At 44.0% G+C, this 13,900-nt stretch overlaps 3 protein-coding genes across 6 annotated transcripts; 2 read left to right on the forward strand and 1 right to left on the reverse strand.

The window, feature by feature from the left end:
• Positions 1-9: 9 nt before the first annotated feature.
• Positions 10-4,876, reverse strand: LOC106655668 (protein abrupt). 3 transcript variants are annotated; one of them, XM_014376184.2, is made up of 4 exons: positions 4,609-4,876; positions 2,346-2,558; positions 2,074-2,250; positions 10-1,048 (listed from the first exon to the last, which is right to left on the reverse strand). In XM_014376184.2, the coding sequence occupies exons 2-4, from the start codon at positions 2,529-2,531 to the stop codon at positions 23-25; spliced, it is 1,389 nt and encodes a 462-aa protein (XP_014231670.1). In that variant the 5' UTR covers positions 2,532-2,558; positions 4,609-4,876; the 3' UTR covers positions 10-22. The 3 variants fall into 3 exon arrangements, 2 of the variants coding, with proteins under 2 accessions (XP_014231670.1, XP_014231669.1); XM_014376183.2 differs by lacking the exon at positions 4,609-4,876 and adding an exon at positions 3,789-4,095; XR_002763519.1 differs by lacking the exons at positions 2,074-2,250; positions 2,346-2,558; positions 4,609-4,876 and adding an exon at positions 1,337-2,058 and having other exon boundaries at positions 962-1,048.
• Positions 4,877-5,222: 346 nt separating this feature from the next.
• LOC106655633 lies at positions 5,223-7,233 on the forward strand. Its single transcript, XM_014376130.2, has 2 exons — positions 5,223-6,343; positions 6,414-7,233. The coding sequence occupies exons 1-2, from the start codon at positions 5,323-5,325 to the stop codon at positions 6,992-6,994; spliced, it is 1,602 nt and encodes a 533-aa protein (XP_014231616.1). The 5' UTR covers positions 5,223-5,322; the 3' UTR covers positions 6,995-7,233.
• Positions 7,234-8,051: 818 nt separating this feature from the next.
• On the forward strand, positions 8,052-12,645 carry LOC106655655 (casein kinase II subunit beta). Of its 2 annotated transcripts, none has more exons than XM_014376155.2 (5): positions 8,052-9,109; positions 10,642-10,717; positions 10,800-10,902; positions 11,093-11,474; positions 11,581-12,645. In XM_014376155.2, exons 2-5 carry the CDS (start codon positions 10,646-10,648, stop codon positions 11,687-11,689), a joined length of 666 nt encoding a protein of 221 aa, XP_014231641.1. In that variant the 5' UTR covers positions 8,052-9,109; positions 10,642-10,645; the 3' UTR covers positions 11,690-12,645. The 2 variants fall into 2 exon arrangements, with proteins under 2 accessions (XP_014231641.1, XP_014231638.1); XM_014376152.2 differs by lacking the exon at positions 8,052-9,109 and adding an exon at positions 9,963-9,997.
• Positions 12,646-13,900: the final 1,255 nt, after the last annotated feature.

Here is a 13,900-nt window from a genome sequence, read left to right on the forward strand (position 1 = left end):
TTGCACGATCGTCCCACTACTACTAGGGTTTGCTCGTCGTCGTCGGCGTCGTTGTCGCCGCCGCCGTTGTGCTCGTGGACGTCGCTGCCGACGCCGCCGCCGCCGCCGTCGTCGCATTGTGATACTTGGCCCTCTTCTGCTGGGAATTGACGGGCGGATGCCGATAGGACACGTGCTTCCTCAGGGCGTCTCGCGAGCGAGACACGTGGGAGCAGGCGACGCAGCTGTACGAGCTGTTGCTGTGCGTCTCCATGTGCACCCGCAAATTGTACTGATTGCTCAGCTGCTTGCCGCATATGAGGCAAGTGACGCTGGTCTTGTTGCAGCCGCCGCCGGAGGCTCGACTGCTCGCCGGGGCCGACGACGACGCTGGAGCCGGAGCCGCAGCTACTGGCATCTGTGGCGGAGGCGGTGGTGGCGGTGGCGGCTGCTGCTGTGCCACTGACCCCGCCGTCGTCGCCACCGCCGACGCGATGAACGATTTGTAATTCGGATCGGCAGCGAGCACCGACGTTTTGGCGTTGTCCAGCAGCTCTTCCTTCAGGATCAGCGGATGGCAGTGCGATGCCGCAGCAGCAGCGGCAGCAGCAGCCGCCGCCGCCGCCGCAGCCTCGAGCTTGAAACTCGTCGCTCTTCTCTCCCGCTGGTTGAGCTTCGCGTTGATGGAATAGTAGGGCTTGATCTTCAAACTGTAGGGCAGCAGTTCGTTGCCGATCTCGCTCAGGGCATTGGAATTGGAATCGGACTCGTGCACGGCGTCGGGGTGCATGTGTCGTTCGAGTCCCTCGACGCCGGGGAAATCCGCCGAGGACATCGTCTCCGCGATCGACGACGACTCGTGCTGTTGCAGCATATCGGCCTGCGTCATGTCGTCGTGGTCCTTGTTATTGCTCGAGTCGTTTTTCGAGACGCTACTGTGGTGCTGGTGTTGATGGTGGTGCAAATCGAATTTTTCCGATGACGACCGGTGGTGAAAACTTTTGCCGGAGTTCTCTTCGTGGATGCCTGGGTGCTCGAGCGTCTGGTTATTTTCGTATCTCGATGCTTTCTGGAAGACAAATCGGATCGTTTTAATCGAGGGCGCGCATTACTGGGCTTTAGTTGATTCGAGAAAAAAATATTACGCGACTATACATGAACAAAAAATTATTTTACATAGTTTTTAATTATTCAAAAAAATCGTAATTACTATTTTTACAGGTAGAAATTAATGGCAATTATCTTTGAAAAAAAGCATATCACATTTTTTTTACATGGCATCAAAGTTATTTTCAATAAAATAATGTTAAGATAAAATAAAGAAAAACTGATATAAGCATTGTAATATTATCAGTACCTTTGGAGCATACACATAACATGTTTGTTTTTCTACTGGCAGCGCTTAAGAAGGATAATCCAGTTTTTGTTTTGTTTATTTGGTTCGGGATTTGTTGCTGCTTTGCACTCTCACTTTTATATTGTTTGTTGAAACACACACTTAACGATTCTTGATCTCGTGAGGTATCGTTTTTTTTTTGTTGGTTTTTAGCTTGTTTGTAGTTGTTGTTTTATTATTGTCGTTTTGTTGTTCTGTTTTTTTTTTTATACATTTATTTTCTCAAATTCACTATCATTGCTCTCTCGCAGTCGGCGGCGACCATCGTCGTCGTCATTGATAATACAATTGACTCAATGACAGTGAATAAGATGTATTCGAGGTATGGTCGGATATTGAGAGTGGTTTATTGAGATTTTCGTGCTTAAGTCACCTGAACAACAAAAACAACGACGCAAAATCGTTCGATTTTAATAATTGTTAAACAAAGATTACGATAGTTTACGAGAAAAAAAGTGATATTAAATTGATGAATGATAGAGATGATCGAATTCGGCTATTGTATATTTATGAAATATTTATATAACGGATGAACAAAGCGCGTAGTTGTCATGCAGTGAATCGTGTGGATCGGGATATCTTTCGGATTTTTTCGAGGATCGATGAAGTTCGTGAATTCGATCACTGTAGTATGAAACATGGGTGCAATCGAAGGATGGATGAAAATCGAGCGAGAGAGAGACTTGGCGTTACGTTACCCCCGCGATGTCGGCCAAGCCGCGAATGTGTAGCGCGTCGGCCATGGCGAGGAGCGCCGGCAGCTGCTCCTGGTAGATGTTCACCTCGCCGTTGTACATGAAGGTGACGAGGGCGCAGAGATTCGCGTACTCCATGCCCGGCAGCACGATCACTGGGTGCTGCAGACTGTTCATGTCCTGTACACGCGATCAAGGGGGGGTATATACATGAGAAAAGATAAAAACAGGCAGAAAATCGTATATATATATGGAGGGATGATTTTGTTGTATACTTTGAACAATTCTTTGAAGTAGTAGCTGCAGGCGGAGAGTATGAGGCGGTGGGCGTGCACGTGTCGGCCGCCGGCGCTGAGGGTGACGTCCGTCAGGTAACCGCCGTCGAGGAGCTTGGGCAGCGAGCTCAGCAGCGTGTTCTGGAAGTTGTGCCAGCGCAGGCAGAACTGCTGCTGTCCCTCCATTTTTTATTATTTTATATCACACGAGGCCTGGAAAAACAATCGGATGAAAGTGAGCTTGGATCCTTGCCGATCTTCGACGCGCGTATATATACGCGCGCGGACGGACTGTTTTTCCAAGAGAGCTGACGCGAGTAAACAAGCCGAGCGAGAGAGAAGACGGCTTTGCTCAGCGAGGCACATGTGCGCAAGCACGCACACGTACACACACACACACACTCGCGCGTCGCTCCGCTTTTTGTAAATCGCGTTAAAGAACGATCGGATGCGTTGTCGATGCACAATTTTATACTTATACGGGGAACGTAGGCGCGTTACACTTTGCCGATCGCCTCGCAAGCTCGCTTAGCTCCGCAATTGCTCCACAGAGAGCTTGCAGCCGCCAGCCAGCCAGCCAGCGAGTCGGACGGGGTATACGCTGCGTGCACGTATGAAACTCGACACTCGATACTTATCTGGCTCGAACCTATTTATTTGATCGGAGGCAGCAGTCGTGTGTTTGTGCGTGCGTGTGTGCCGTCGTCGTCGAGCTTTAAAGCGCGCATATCTTTCAAGCCTAGAGTAGTAAAGCTCCGCATGCGTGTGTGCGTGTGTATATAATGCAGTATAGAACCAAGAGAGCAGCAGCAGGTTCCAGCCAAGTCTATTATTGTCGCTCTCAAGCTTCATCTCTCGCTCAGCGGGCAGCGGTGCACACGACGATATATAGCCGAGAAAGAGCCAATGCAAAGACGACGGCCGATGCGTAACTCTCTCTCGCCGAACGCGTGCATGGCATGACACATATACAGGCATAGGCCAAATGTATATACTTGGACAGACAGATAGAAAAGGTTATAGCTGCTGCTGCTGCTGCTGCTGTTGCTGCCGCGCGGAGCTGCGAAGCTCTAATAAAGAGCCTGGAGCAAGGTGAAACTCGCACACGCACACGCGCACACACTCGTGCAGATGCACGCGTAAGCGGCCTGCAAGCTCTCGAATATATACCGCGCGCGATTGCGTCGACACACACACGGCTTCTATATAAAAGCTCGATCGACAAGCGGGCCGAATGAATTATTGCATCTTTTGTATTTTATTTATATATGTGTATATCGTTGCGCTCGAATGTTGCTCGCGAGCGAAGAGGCTGAGTCGCGTCGTTAATCATATTTATTATACGAGCAGCAGCAGCAGCGCTCGACCGCATATTTTTTTTTCTTCCATCGAACGATCCATCGATCCGAGCTTTTTTTTTTGATCGAGTAAAGTTGAACTTACTTTCTATTCAATTTTCAAGTCCAACGACGATTTTTTACGTGCAGAGCTTTCTCGATTATGCGAACGACACTTGTTTTTTATTTTATTTTTACACTCGCGATGATCAACTTAACTACGATCACTTATTTTTCTTCCCTTTTTTTTTTTATGTAACAACCACACGCATACGTGCACTTTTTGATCGACGCGTCGATTGAACCACTCGGTAAAGCGCGATCGCACCTTTGAACTTTCGATAACGCACAATTTTTAGACACGACGGAGTGCCGATCGCTATTTACCCTTTCGCGTTACGCGCATATTTTTCTATTTTCTTCTCCAACAGGTACGTGTCCGTGTAAGCGCGTGGACCGTACGTAGGCAGCAGTAGCAGTAGTAGAATACACTTTATAATATATACGTTATGTTAAAACTAAATATATATACAGGGCAAAAATCGTGCGCTGCAACTCGGCGGTTGCGATCTCGTCGACTGTAGCGCAAAACGCACACGATCTCGCGCCGAGGCTCCTCCACGCTATAACAATTCGGCGCTTCTTCTTCGGACCTGCTGCAGGCACGCACTGCACTACTGCTACTACTACTACTACTGCACGTAATTTTTGACTTGCACAAGTCGGCGCGTATATGTTGTAATGATTATTTATATATAGGATCGAGTGAGTGAGAGAGAGAGAGAGAGAAAGAGAAATGACGAGCGCCGCTTTTGAAAGCGGGAAAAAGTCATGAGAATTTTAGTAAATGTTCGAGCAAAGTGAATGAAGTGATTCTAATTTTTTTGGTATAGATTTCGATGTCTCGGATTAAAAAGGCTGATTACCATACACAGCTGCTGTCTCAATCAGAAGGAAATTTTTCGAAAAAAATCCCTGTTCCAAAACACCGAAACCGTATGTATACCATAATGATGTAACTCCAGCCTCCAGGTGCATCAAGAGCCACGTTATAATACACATCTGATTTGATTCATATATCGATCTGTGTACGAGGACAGGCGTCGGTATATAGACAAGTCGAATAATAAACACGAGCGTAGCGCGGCAAAATTGTAACGCGTAAGTATATACAGAGTAAACAATGTGCGTATTAAAAGGGGGGGTATTTCGTAACGTATTTTTGTGAGGCAATAGGTTAATTTTGAATGAAAAATAAATTCAGAGCTCTCGGACCGCTATCTCGAGCGATCGTTATTTTTTTTTCTGTTCTCAAACCTTCCGCGCGTGCGCGTATTTTAAACAGTTCCATTATCCATACACGGTGACTCAATCTCGGCGCGAAAACAGACTCAAAACTTTCTCGGCGACCCGGGAATAAATTATATTATTTCCCAACCGCCTAACACGTGACCGCAGCAGCTTTGTGTGTATGATCGTGCGCCGCGCAACAGTATTAACCGTCGTTTCGCGTTCTCTCGCTCAGTCTCGATCGTGTGCCGCCCCGGTGTGCAGTGTGTTTTATACTACTTCGACTCGCTCGTGCCATATATATTATTGTTTGTTCTACGCCGTCATATCAGAGTTTGCTCTTGCCGAAAATGTATCTGTACGAAGACATGATGTTCGAGGCTGCGCAGGCTCATCTGCAAAAGTTCAAGACGGACGACGAGCGACGCAAGGAATTTTTCCACCTGGTGCATCGTAGCGCGATGGACACGGATCAACTGCTGAGCTTGTTGCACGCGACGTTCCCGGACGTGAGCCAGCACAGCGAGCTGCTGAGTCGGGCGATCGACAGCGACGATCGTCGCGTGGTGGAATTTCTGGTGCGCCACGACGAGCTCGTGCGCGAGCTGAAGTTCGAGGACGGACGCTCGGCCTATCATCACATCAGTCTGTACGACAAAACCAGGCGCATGTTGAAATTGTTCTTCGGGCACGTTACCGCGGACAATTGCCGCTACGAGAACGGCTTCACGTACTTTCACGGCGCTTGCTGGGTGGGCAACGTCGACGCGGTACTGGCCATGATCGCCAAGAAGCCCGAGGTCGTCAATCTCGACTCGTGGATGTTTACGCCGCTGTTCGTCGCCTGCCGATTCAGGCACGAGAGAATCGTCGAGATCCTGCTGGAGCACGGCGCGGACGTCCACGGCGAGGACATGGTGGGGAGAACGGCTCTGCACGCTCTGGCGTTGATCGTCGCGTGCGACTGTCGCGTCGACGCCAACTCGAGGGCCGCGTCGATCTGCGGCAGCAGAAAACCCCTGGGTAAAATGGTCGAGATGCTCCTCGAGAAGGGAGCCGACGTCAATGCGTGCCCGCGACTGGCGGAGAGTCCTCTGCAGATGGCGGTGTCGTATTTCGACGCGGAACTCGCGAAGAAGCTCTTGGATCACGGCGCGAGCCTCGACGGTTTGAAGAAGGACGAGCTATTCGCCCAGGAGTTCACACCCTTCGAGGTGCAAAACTTTCCCTTGACTCTGGACATCGTCGAGACGGTGAACTTTTTGAAATCGGTCGGCTTGAAGTGGGACTTGCGAGATCAACTCCGGATGCTGCGGTATTGGATGAAGCTACGAAGACAAGAGCCCGACCGTGCAGTGGTAGATTTCGATAGTAAGTCCTTCAATTTTTTAAACGTACAACGATCTCACGCGATCGATTTATCTTTCTCTCTCGTTCGTAGAATGCAAAGACGGCGCCGAGATGCTCAGCAAGGATGTATTCAACATTTATGACAAGTTAGAATTTCACATGAAACCAAAAACTGAGACGCACTTGCGGCAGCAACACGAGAAATGCGAATTGCTAAATTTGCGCATCACGTACTTCGATTTCATGAGGTACGATCTCGCGCTCGACAAGGAAGCCACGATGTTGGAGGGCATTCGGGTGAACGAGAACATCTCGCTCTATCAAATTTGTCAACTGAATTACGAGCAGGCCTACGAGATTTTGAGCGAGATCTTGAAAAACACGAAGGACTGGCGAGTGCCGGAACTGCACGACTTGCATCTGCTCAAGCCGATCGTAAAGAGACGAGTGGCGGATATTTTGATCAGGCGGCATTTGGAAACTTTCTTTATCGATCTTGAATCGACCAAGCATCGCGAATCGACTATGTCGCGCGACGATTTCAAAAAGCTTACCAGAACTATAAACTACGATGACTTGTATCGGTACTGCGAGGACAAGGATGAAAGTGATCTACCGGATTGCGTATCGATACCGACAAAAAATGCGATCAATGTTGCAAATAATTCGTAAAAACAACGACATTCGTATCTCGTACGAAATTTTTTGATAATTTTGTACCACGTGTGAATAATTAATATTTAGATATGTACTGGTCAATCGCGCATTTTGCTATAGATGAATAGTAAAATGGAATTATTGTTACTCAGCTTTGTATACTAGAAATGTAAATATTTTGACCTAGTGGAGTGGAAACTCTAGTTGCAGAATGCTGAGCAATTTCAATAAACCGAACGTTAGTGATAATACTATATCATTCAATTTTTAAAATTTCGAAAACCCTAATCTAATCATTTTCCAGCGCTTGTACGAAAATTTATATTTACAGAATACAAACATGTTTTTTTAGCAAAACGAGGCGGACTATGGCACGATTATGCTGGGAAAAACTGTACTTCTTATTCTAACACATTTTAGTAATGCACCCATTAAAATAAATTAAATAATAAATACAAAAAAGAACAGAAATTCGACTCGCTCTACTACCCAACTTTGACTTTCAAAAACTGAGCGCAAGCACAAAAATCAGCGTGAATTTACTCGCCTATGCAAATATCGTATCCTGGCGCGCGGCGTCTATTTTACAACAGAGAGCATAGGCTGTGACCAACATCGGAGTTGCGGACCTACACGCAAAAGCGCGACATCTATCCATCCGGTGATCTTTCTTCTATTCGATCAGTCGATGGCCTTTGCGTACGCAACACGAACACACATACAAACTGCATCGCAGAAGCACACATACACACACGTACTTGCGCACAAGCTGCGACGAACGCAAATCGCGGCGAGGCGACTCTTAACTTTGCAGGTCGGCCCGCCGCGAGTATATATAGTATAAAAGTGCGCATGTGTGTGTACAAGTTTTATACGACTGCACACACGCGTGTGCTTGCGACGGCCGACGACTACGACCGACGACGATCGTACCTTACACATATATATGCGCGCGTAATAAAATATATAACTATATATATAGGATACGATTCTCCCTTTTTGCATTAAGCGCTCGGCACTGCGAAGCGGCGTATTATACATATATATCGCTTGCAGTCGTCCGAGGCTCGACCGCGTATACGAGAGACCCGCGCTTTAGCTGACTGCAGTGTGTGCGTGCTAACGAGCGAACCTCCAACAACGGCATTTAAAGTTGTAAAAGAACAGCGCAACTCGTTAAAACAGCATTCGCTCGTTATTTTTCATGTACAGTGCTCTGCGTGGTGCGCGTCGAGTAACCAATAGAAACATTAATAATAATTGAAAAAAAAAACAACCTATCTCGACTGCTCCGCAAGGCGCGGAACGCGCAGACAGGCTCGTACAAACGCACACAAGCACCTACTACTATACACAAAACGCCACAGCGCAGTCACACACACACACATACGTACGTACGATACGCATACAAACACAAAATCGCACTCTCTCAGACAGAGAGGCAATTTTTTGACGGCGACGACGACGACGCGCGAGACTCTGTGCCTGCCTTTTAGCTCTCTCTCTCTCTTTCTGCACACGCTTCGTCCGTAAGACCAGTGCGTGACTGCGAAGAAAAAAGAAAAGCAAAACAACAAACAAACGAGGCAAGAAAAAAAAACAACGGAATTATCAAAACAAAAATTAACTGTGCAGCTGGTGCGAGACTCGCCACAGTGTGTGTCTCTGTGTGCGTGCGTGTGCGTTCTATAGTACAGCCAGCAGCATACGAGCCAGCCAAGCAACACAGCCGAGCAGTTATAAAGCAGTGTACGATATAGGTTCTCGCACGAGAGTTATCGTCGTCTCGTATAGTACTGCACGCAGGATCGCAGCGATACCGTATCGTTCCGAAAAAAAAGGGATTTACGAATAGTTCGCACGAGACGAGAGCCCACGGGTAAAAGGACTGCTGCTTGCGTCTGTCTCTGCGGAATCGAGAAGGGAAGCGCGCGTGTGTGTGGTTCTGCTCCGCTGCTGTATTTCAACGATAATAATAACAATAACGACACCATCGTCATCGGGGCATCGTCGTCATCCCCGCAGCGCAAGTGCGAGTTTAAGTGAATTGTTCTCGTCTCCACAATTGAAACCCGAGAAATAAGAGCCGATCAGTCTATTGGCAAGCGTGGCTAATCAAGGTACCAAAAGGTGGGTCTCACTCTCTCTCTCTCCTCTTCTATCGCTATCGTCATCATTATTATTATTAACTACGCCTCGCGATAAGCGCATCCTTCGTACTGGCTCTTTCATTTCGATTCCGTACGTATCGTAAATTGTCGAGTCAATATTGGCCCGTTTGTAACATCGGTGCTCGCGTTTTGGCGCAGGCATTATCTCTACTGCTCTTGGGTTTTTAGCTGCACTATATATAGATATAGTCGCGCACGCATGCGAGAGAGACTGCTGCTTGCTGCTGCTGGTATAAGCGTGTTATATATATACCACTATGGGCACATACCACCGCCTTCTCCTCGTCTCTCTCTGTCTCTCTTTGCGCCTTCGTGTTCGCGTTCCGTCCCGTTCTCGTCTCGCGCGAAATGCTTCTGTGTCAGTGCGCGTCTAAAATATAAGTCTGTGTGCGCGTGTATGTGTGTTTTGCCGCATACACTCGTTCGTACAGAGACAGAGACGCAGTCACACACATATATATGTGTGTGTCGTATCACAAATATACACATATATAAGCTCTAATGTGATTCCTCGCCGCTAGCAGCAGCAGCACCAGCAGAGTACCTATAATGTTGTAGCACTGCTGCGCTGCGAAAGAGAGAATCGTCGTCTTCGTCGCCGCGCGCTGTCTTTCTGGCTCCGCTGCTGCTAGCTCTGTGCCTGCTGCCGTGTCTCCTTCGCACTTTTCATACGCACGTTTGTTCTTTCCCGTATTAATATCGGGCATTTTGTCGCCAAAGTCAGTCAGTGCCTCTCTCTCTCTCTCTCTCTCTCTCTCTCTCTGTCTCACTCACCTATAGCTCTTTTTTTGCAATATAATAATTTTTAATCACAAATAGACTCGACGCAGACACAGACACACAGTGGGTATGAACCTTTTATTTTTTGTTTGCTCCTTCATTCGATCGTACGAATCTTGCTTCGAACTTATCCGAGTGTGTGTACATTGGTTATAGTGCGGTGCACGTATATACTCATATACGCGCGAGATTCGCAACTCCTATTTTTGCCTCGAATATATTGGCCCCGTCGCGTGTTCGCAGCAAGTATTGTATATAATATATATATATATGGTGGCACGGCACGATGCTACTGCTGAACTGTAAGCTTTTCGCGGGGCGCCTATATTTGCTTCCGCGAAAGAAGTACATCGTGGAACAACCTCCGAGATAACGACCTATCCTCTATTTCCCTCCTTAGGCGTCTTGCGTTATCGTGCAATGCTTCAACTCGCGAAGCCACGATGAGCAAATTTTGGCTTTTGCACGGCTCGTGAACGGCTTACCTTCTTTCTTTGGACTCGCTGTGCCGCGGTACTCTTTCACGTGTTCCCTCGGCACTCGCTCGTTTATGCAAGTTTCTTTCCCTCCTTACGTATATTTTCGAGAGTGATATGTGTGCTAGTCCGTGTGTCAATCAGAACGTACACGTATACCATCCACGATTGAGCTTTGATACGCGAGTTTGCTAAAAAAAGAAATGATAACCAACGTGATTTCATCTGTTTGCAGAAAGATGAGCAGTTCGGAGGAAGTCTCGTGGATTTCATGGTTCTGCGGCCTGAAAGGCAATGAATTCTTTTGCGAGGTCTGTATACATTTTTGTCATTGTGCGTTAATCATGCACTCTTGATCATTGTAACTGATTGGGCTTTACTCCCTGCTCACAGGTCGACGAGGATTACATTCAAGACAAGTTCAACCTGACTGGTTTGAATGAACAAGTACCACACTATCGTCAAGCTCTTGACATGATACTGGATTTAGAACCAGGTAAGAAAGTTTATTTCAACTGTACTTGAGGCCATATTTATTTGATTCGAATCTCATTAGCATTTAAATGCCGTATCTGAAGAATAAGTTTAATTACGTAGTTCGGTATAAGCATTCCAAACTAAATTCTAACAAGATTTTACATGTCTCATTTCGTATTATCTTAATAAAAATTGATATTTTCTTTTAGATGAGGATCTTGATGATAACCCTAATCAATCTGATTTGATTGAGCAGGCAGCAGAAATGCTCTATGGACTTATACACGCTCGTTATATTCTCACAAATCGAGGAATCGCTCAGATGATTGAAAAATATCAAGCTGGTGATTTTGGACACTGTCCACGTGTTTATTGTGAAACACAGCCAATGCTTCCATTGGGTCTAAGTGATGTTCCCGGTGAAGCAATGGTGAAAAGCTATTGTCCTAAGTGCATGGATGTTTACACTCCAAAAAGTTCCAGACATCATCATACCGATGGAGCTTACTTTGGCACAGGTTTCCCTCATATGTTGTTTATGGTTCATCCAGAATACAGACCAAAGCGTGCAGCCAATAACTTTGTACCAAGGTTAGTTCAAAATTATTGAAATTATTCATATTAATCAAATATCATTTTACTTTGATTCAATCTAAAATTTAAAAGAATTTATTCTAAAAATTTGATCTTTTTTTAGGTTATATGGATTTAAAATTCACCCTTTAGCCTATCAAGTGCAACAACAATCTGCAGCAACCTTTAAACAACCACTGCGCACACTGACTTACAATAATGGAAAGCGCTAAGACCATCAGTATAGTTTAGAAACAAAATAATTCACAAAAATTATTTCTCCACAACAACCGAAATGAAAATCTTAATTTCGTCCTAAGGATTAAATAAAATATTATTTTTTTATATGTGAAACTCTCTTATGCTCTTTACCTGTGACATTGCGTGGCGCATATCTCTGATATTGTTAGTAAAAAAACATCGTAACTTTTATCATTGCTACGTTGGGTCTCAGCAATAACTAATTTTGATGTAGTAGAAAGCTGAAGAGAGAGCAACCATGAGGCGATATTTGTATACTTCTTTTTTAATTTTTTCGATTAAATTTAACACGACTTGAATTTGTTTCTTTAACAAATTGTACTTGCGCATGAAGTCACAGAAATATTTTGTTGATAAGTAGAAATTTTACTGCATTGAAAGAGTAATAACAGTAACGCGAGAAGGGTAAAGTGAAATAATACTATTTGATTTTAAAGAGATAATACACCGTAAGATAGTAGCTAGGACTTATTAAGAGCAATGGACGACCTAACAACAATTTGTTTGTATTGAGTCAAGAGCGTCTTTGTTATAAAGTTGCTGCCAAGTAGTTCCTAAGCTCACACGAAAGCTTTCCCTTTTATTAAAGGGGCGCGCAGGTAGCACACACATAGAGCTAGGATAACTTGAGAATGAAATTGAAATAATACAAAGTAAAATGTGCATAAACTAAATTTCTTACTGCGAAAGATAAATGGATGCAAGAAATCGCGTATCGAACAAACTGAATAATAAGTAATATGATAAAGGTCTGTAAATTCGTGAAATATATTTTGTGATCCTCTGCAATCTCTTAGTGAAATCCACTATAGTTTATATACATACACATAATTGACGTAATTGACTTTTTTACTTTGTAAACCAGTGGGTTTCATTGAGATATTTGAGATGAAAAAAAAATAAATAAAACGAGTTGGTTATAACTTGACTTGAATGTTATACTATTATTATCTAATTATACATAAAAAAAGTCAAAACTGTTTTGAAAAGATAAAAAATAAATGTTTGTGCTTATTTTACTGTTTGATTTCGTAAAGTTTCCTCAAATTGACAACATATAAGAATAATATTCCATTTACTTATTTCTACATGGTTTTTGCTAGAATAATTGCGAACAAATGGTGAATGATAAAATCGTTTCATATACGTTGTAAAGACGAAATTGTAAGATAAAAATTAACAATGAAACGAGTGAATTGCGACCATAGTGAATTGTTGCGTAGATCAACGCATTATAACGATTTCGATTTCTTTTTAATAGAGATCGTTTTTGAGTACGGAGGTTAATTATTAAATATTAGAGACAAACTATAAAATAAAAGACTTAAATTCATACACAATAAAAAAAATAATTCAAGACACATTTGTTATTAAAAAAAAAAGAAAAAGAAATAGAGTTATTATAACGATTGAAAAAAAAAGAATAAAAAAATTTTGCCGACGATGAGAAATCTGTATGATATATAAAGTATACGCAGTTCCGATCGTCGTAAATAATGTGGAAAAATGACTCGCTATTCGCGAACCAACTGAACTTCGTGTGGTACGCTTCGATTACAAGAAAAAAAGTGCATAGTAGATTTTAGGGTACATTATAAATAAGTATTTTGACACAGAATGGCATTTTTGGTTCGTTTCTCATAGATTTTATAGACGATGTATAATAAAAAAAAAATACTTATCAACGATAATAAGTTGTTGTATAACGTATATATGCAACACAAATCATCGTCGCGAGCATACAACACGAAGAAGGTACCGTTGCGTCGCACGAATATTGCGAATCGAAGTAAATAGATTTTTTTAATTATCCGAAGAGAAAAGTAAAAAAAAAAGCGACAACAATTTTTTTATTGTACCAATAATGCGTATAATAAATATTATAGTTTACAAGTACGGGCGGAGACGAGCGTTTCCGTTGTTATAATTTTTAAGCAATTATTCCTCTCTTTTTTTTGTCTCCCTACTATTACAACCGTCGACTAGAGAGATCATAGAGAAATTTTGTTGTTTGAACGACGCTACAATGTAAAATCGATAAGATCAATTTGCGATTAATACACGACTTATTTAAAAATCAATCAGTCACGAATTTTCTTTCTCACCTCATGAAACACTCAATGGAATTGCGTTTGGCCTGAAATGTAAGTTTCAAAACTCCCTCCTACGACAACGCATGCTCG

Source organism: Trichogramma pretiosum, unplaced genomic scaffold (genome assembly GCF_000599845.2).
Source record: "Trichogramma pretiosum strain Unisexual culture from Peru unplaced genomic scaffold, Tpre_2.0 scaffold10, whole genome shotgun sequence".
Lineage (NCBI taxonomy): Eukaryota > Metazoa > Arthropoda > Insecta > Hymenoptera > Trichogrammatidae > Trichogramma > Trichogramma pretiosum.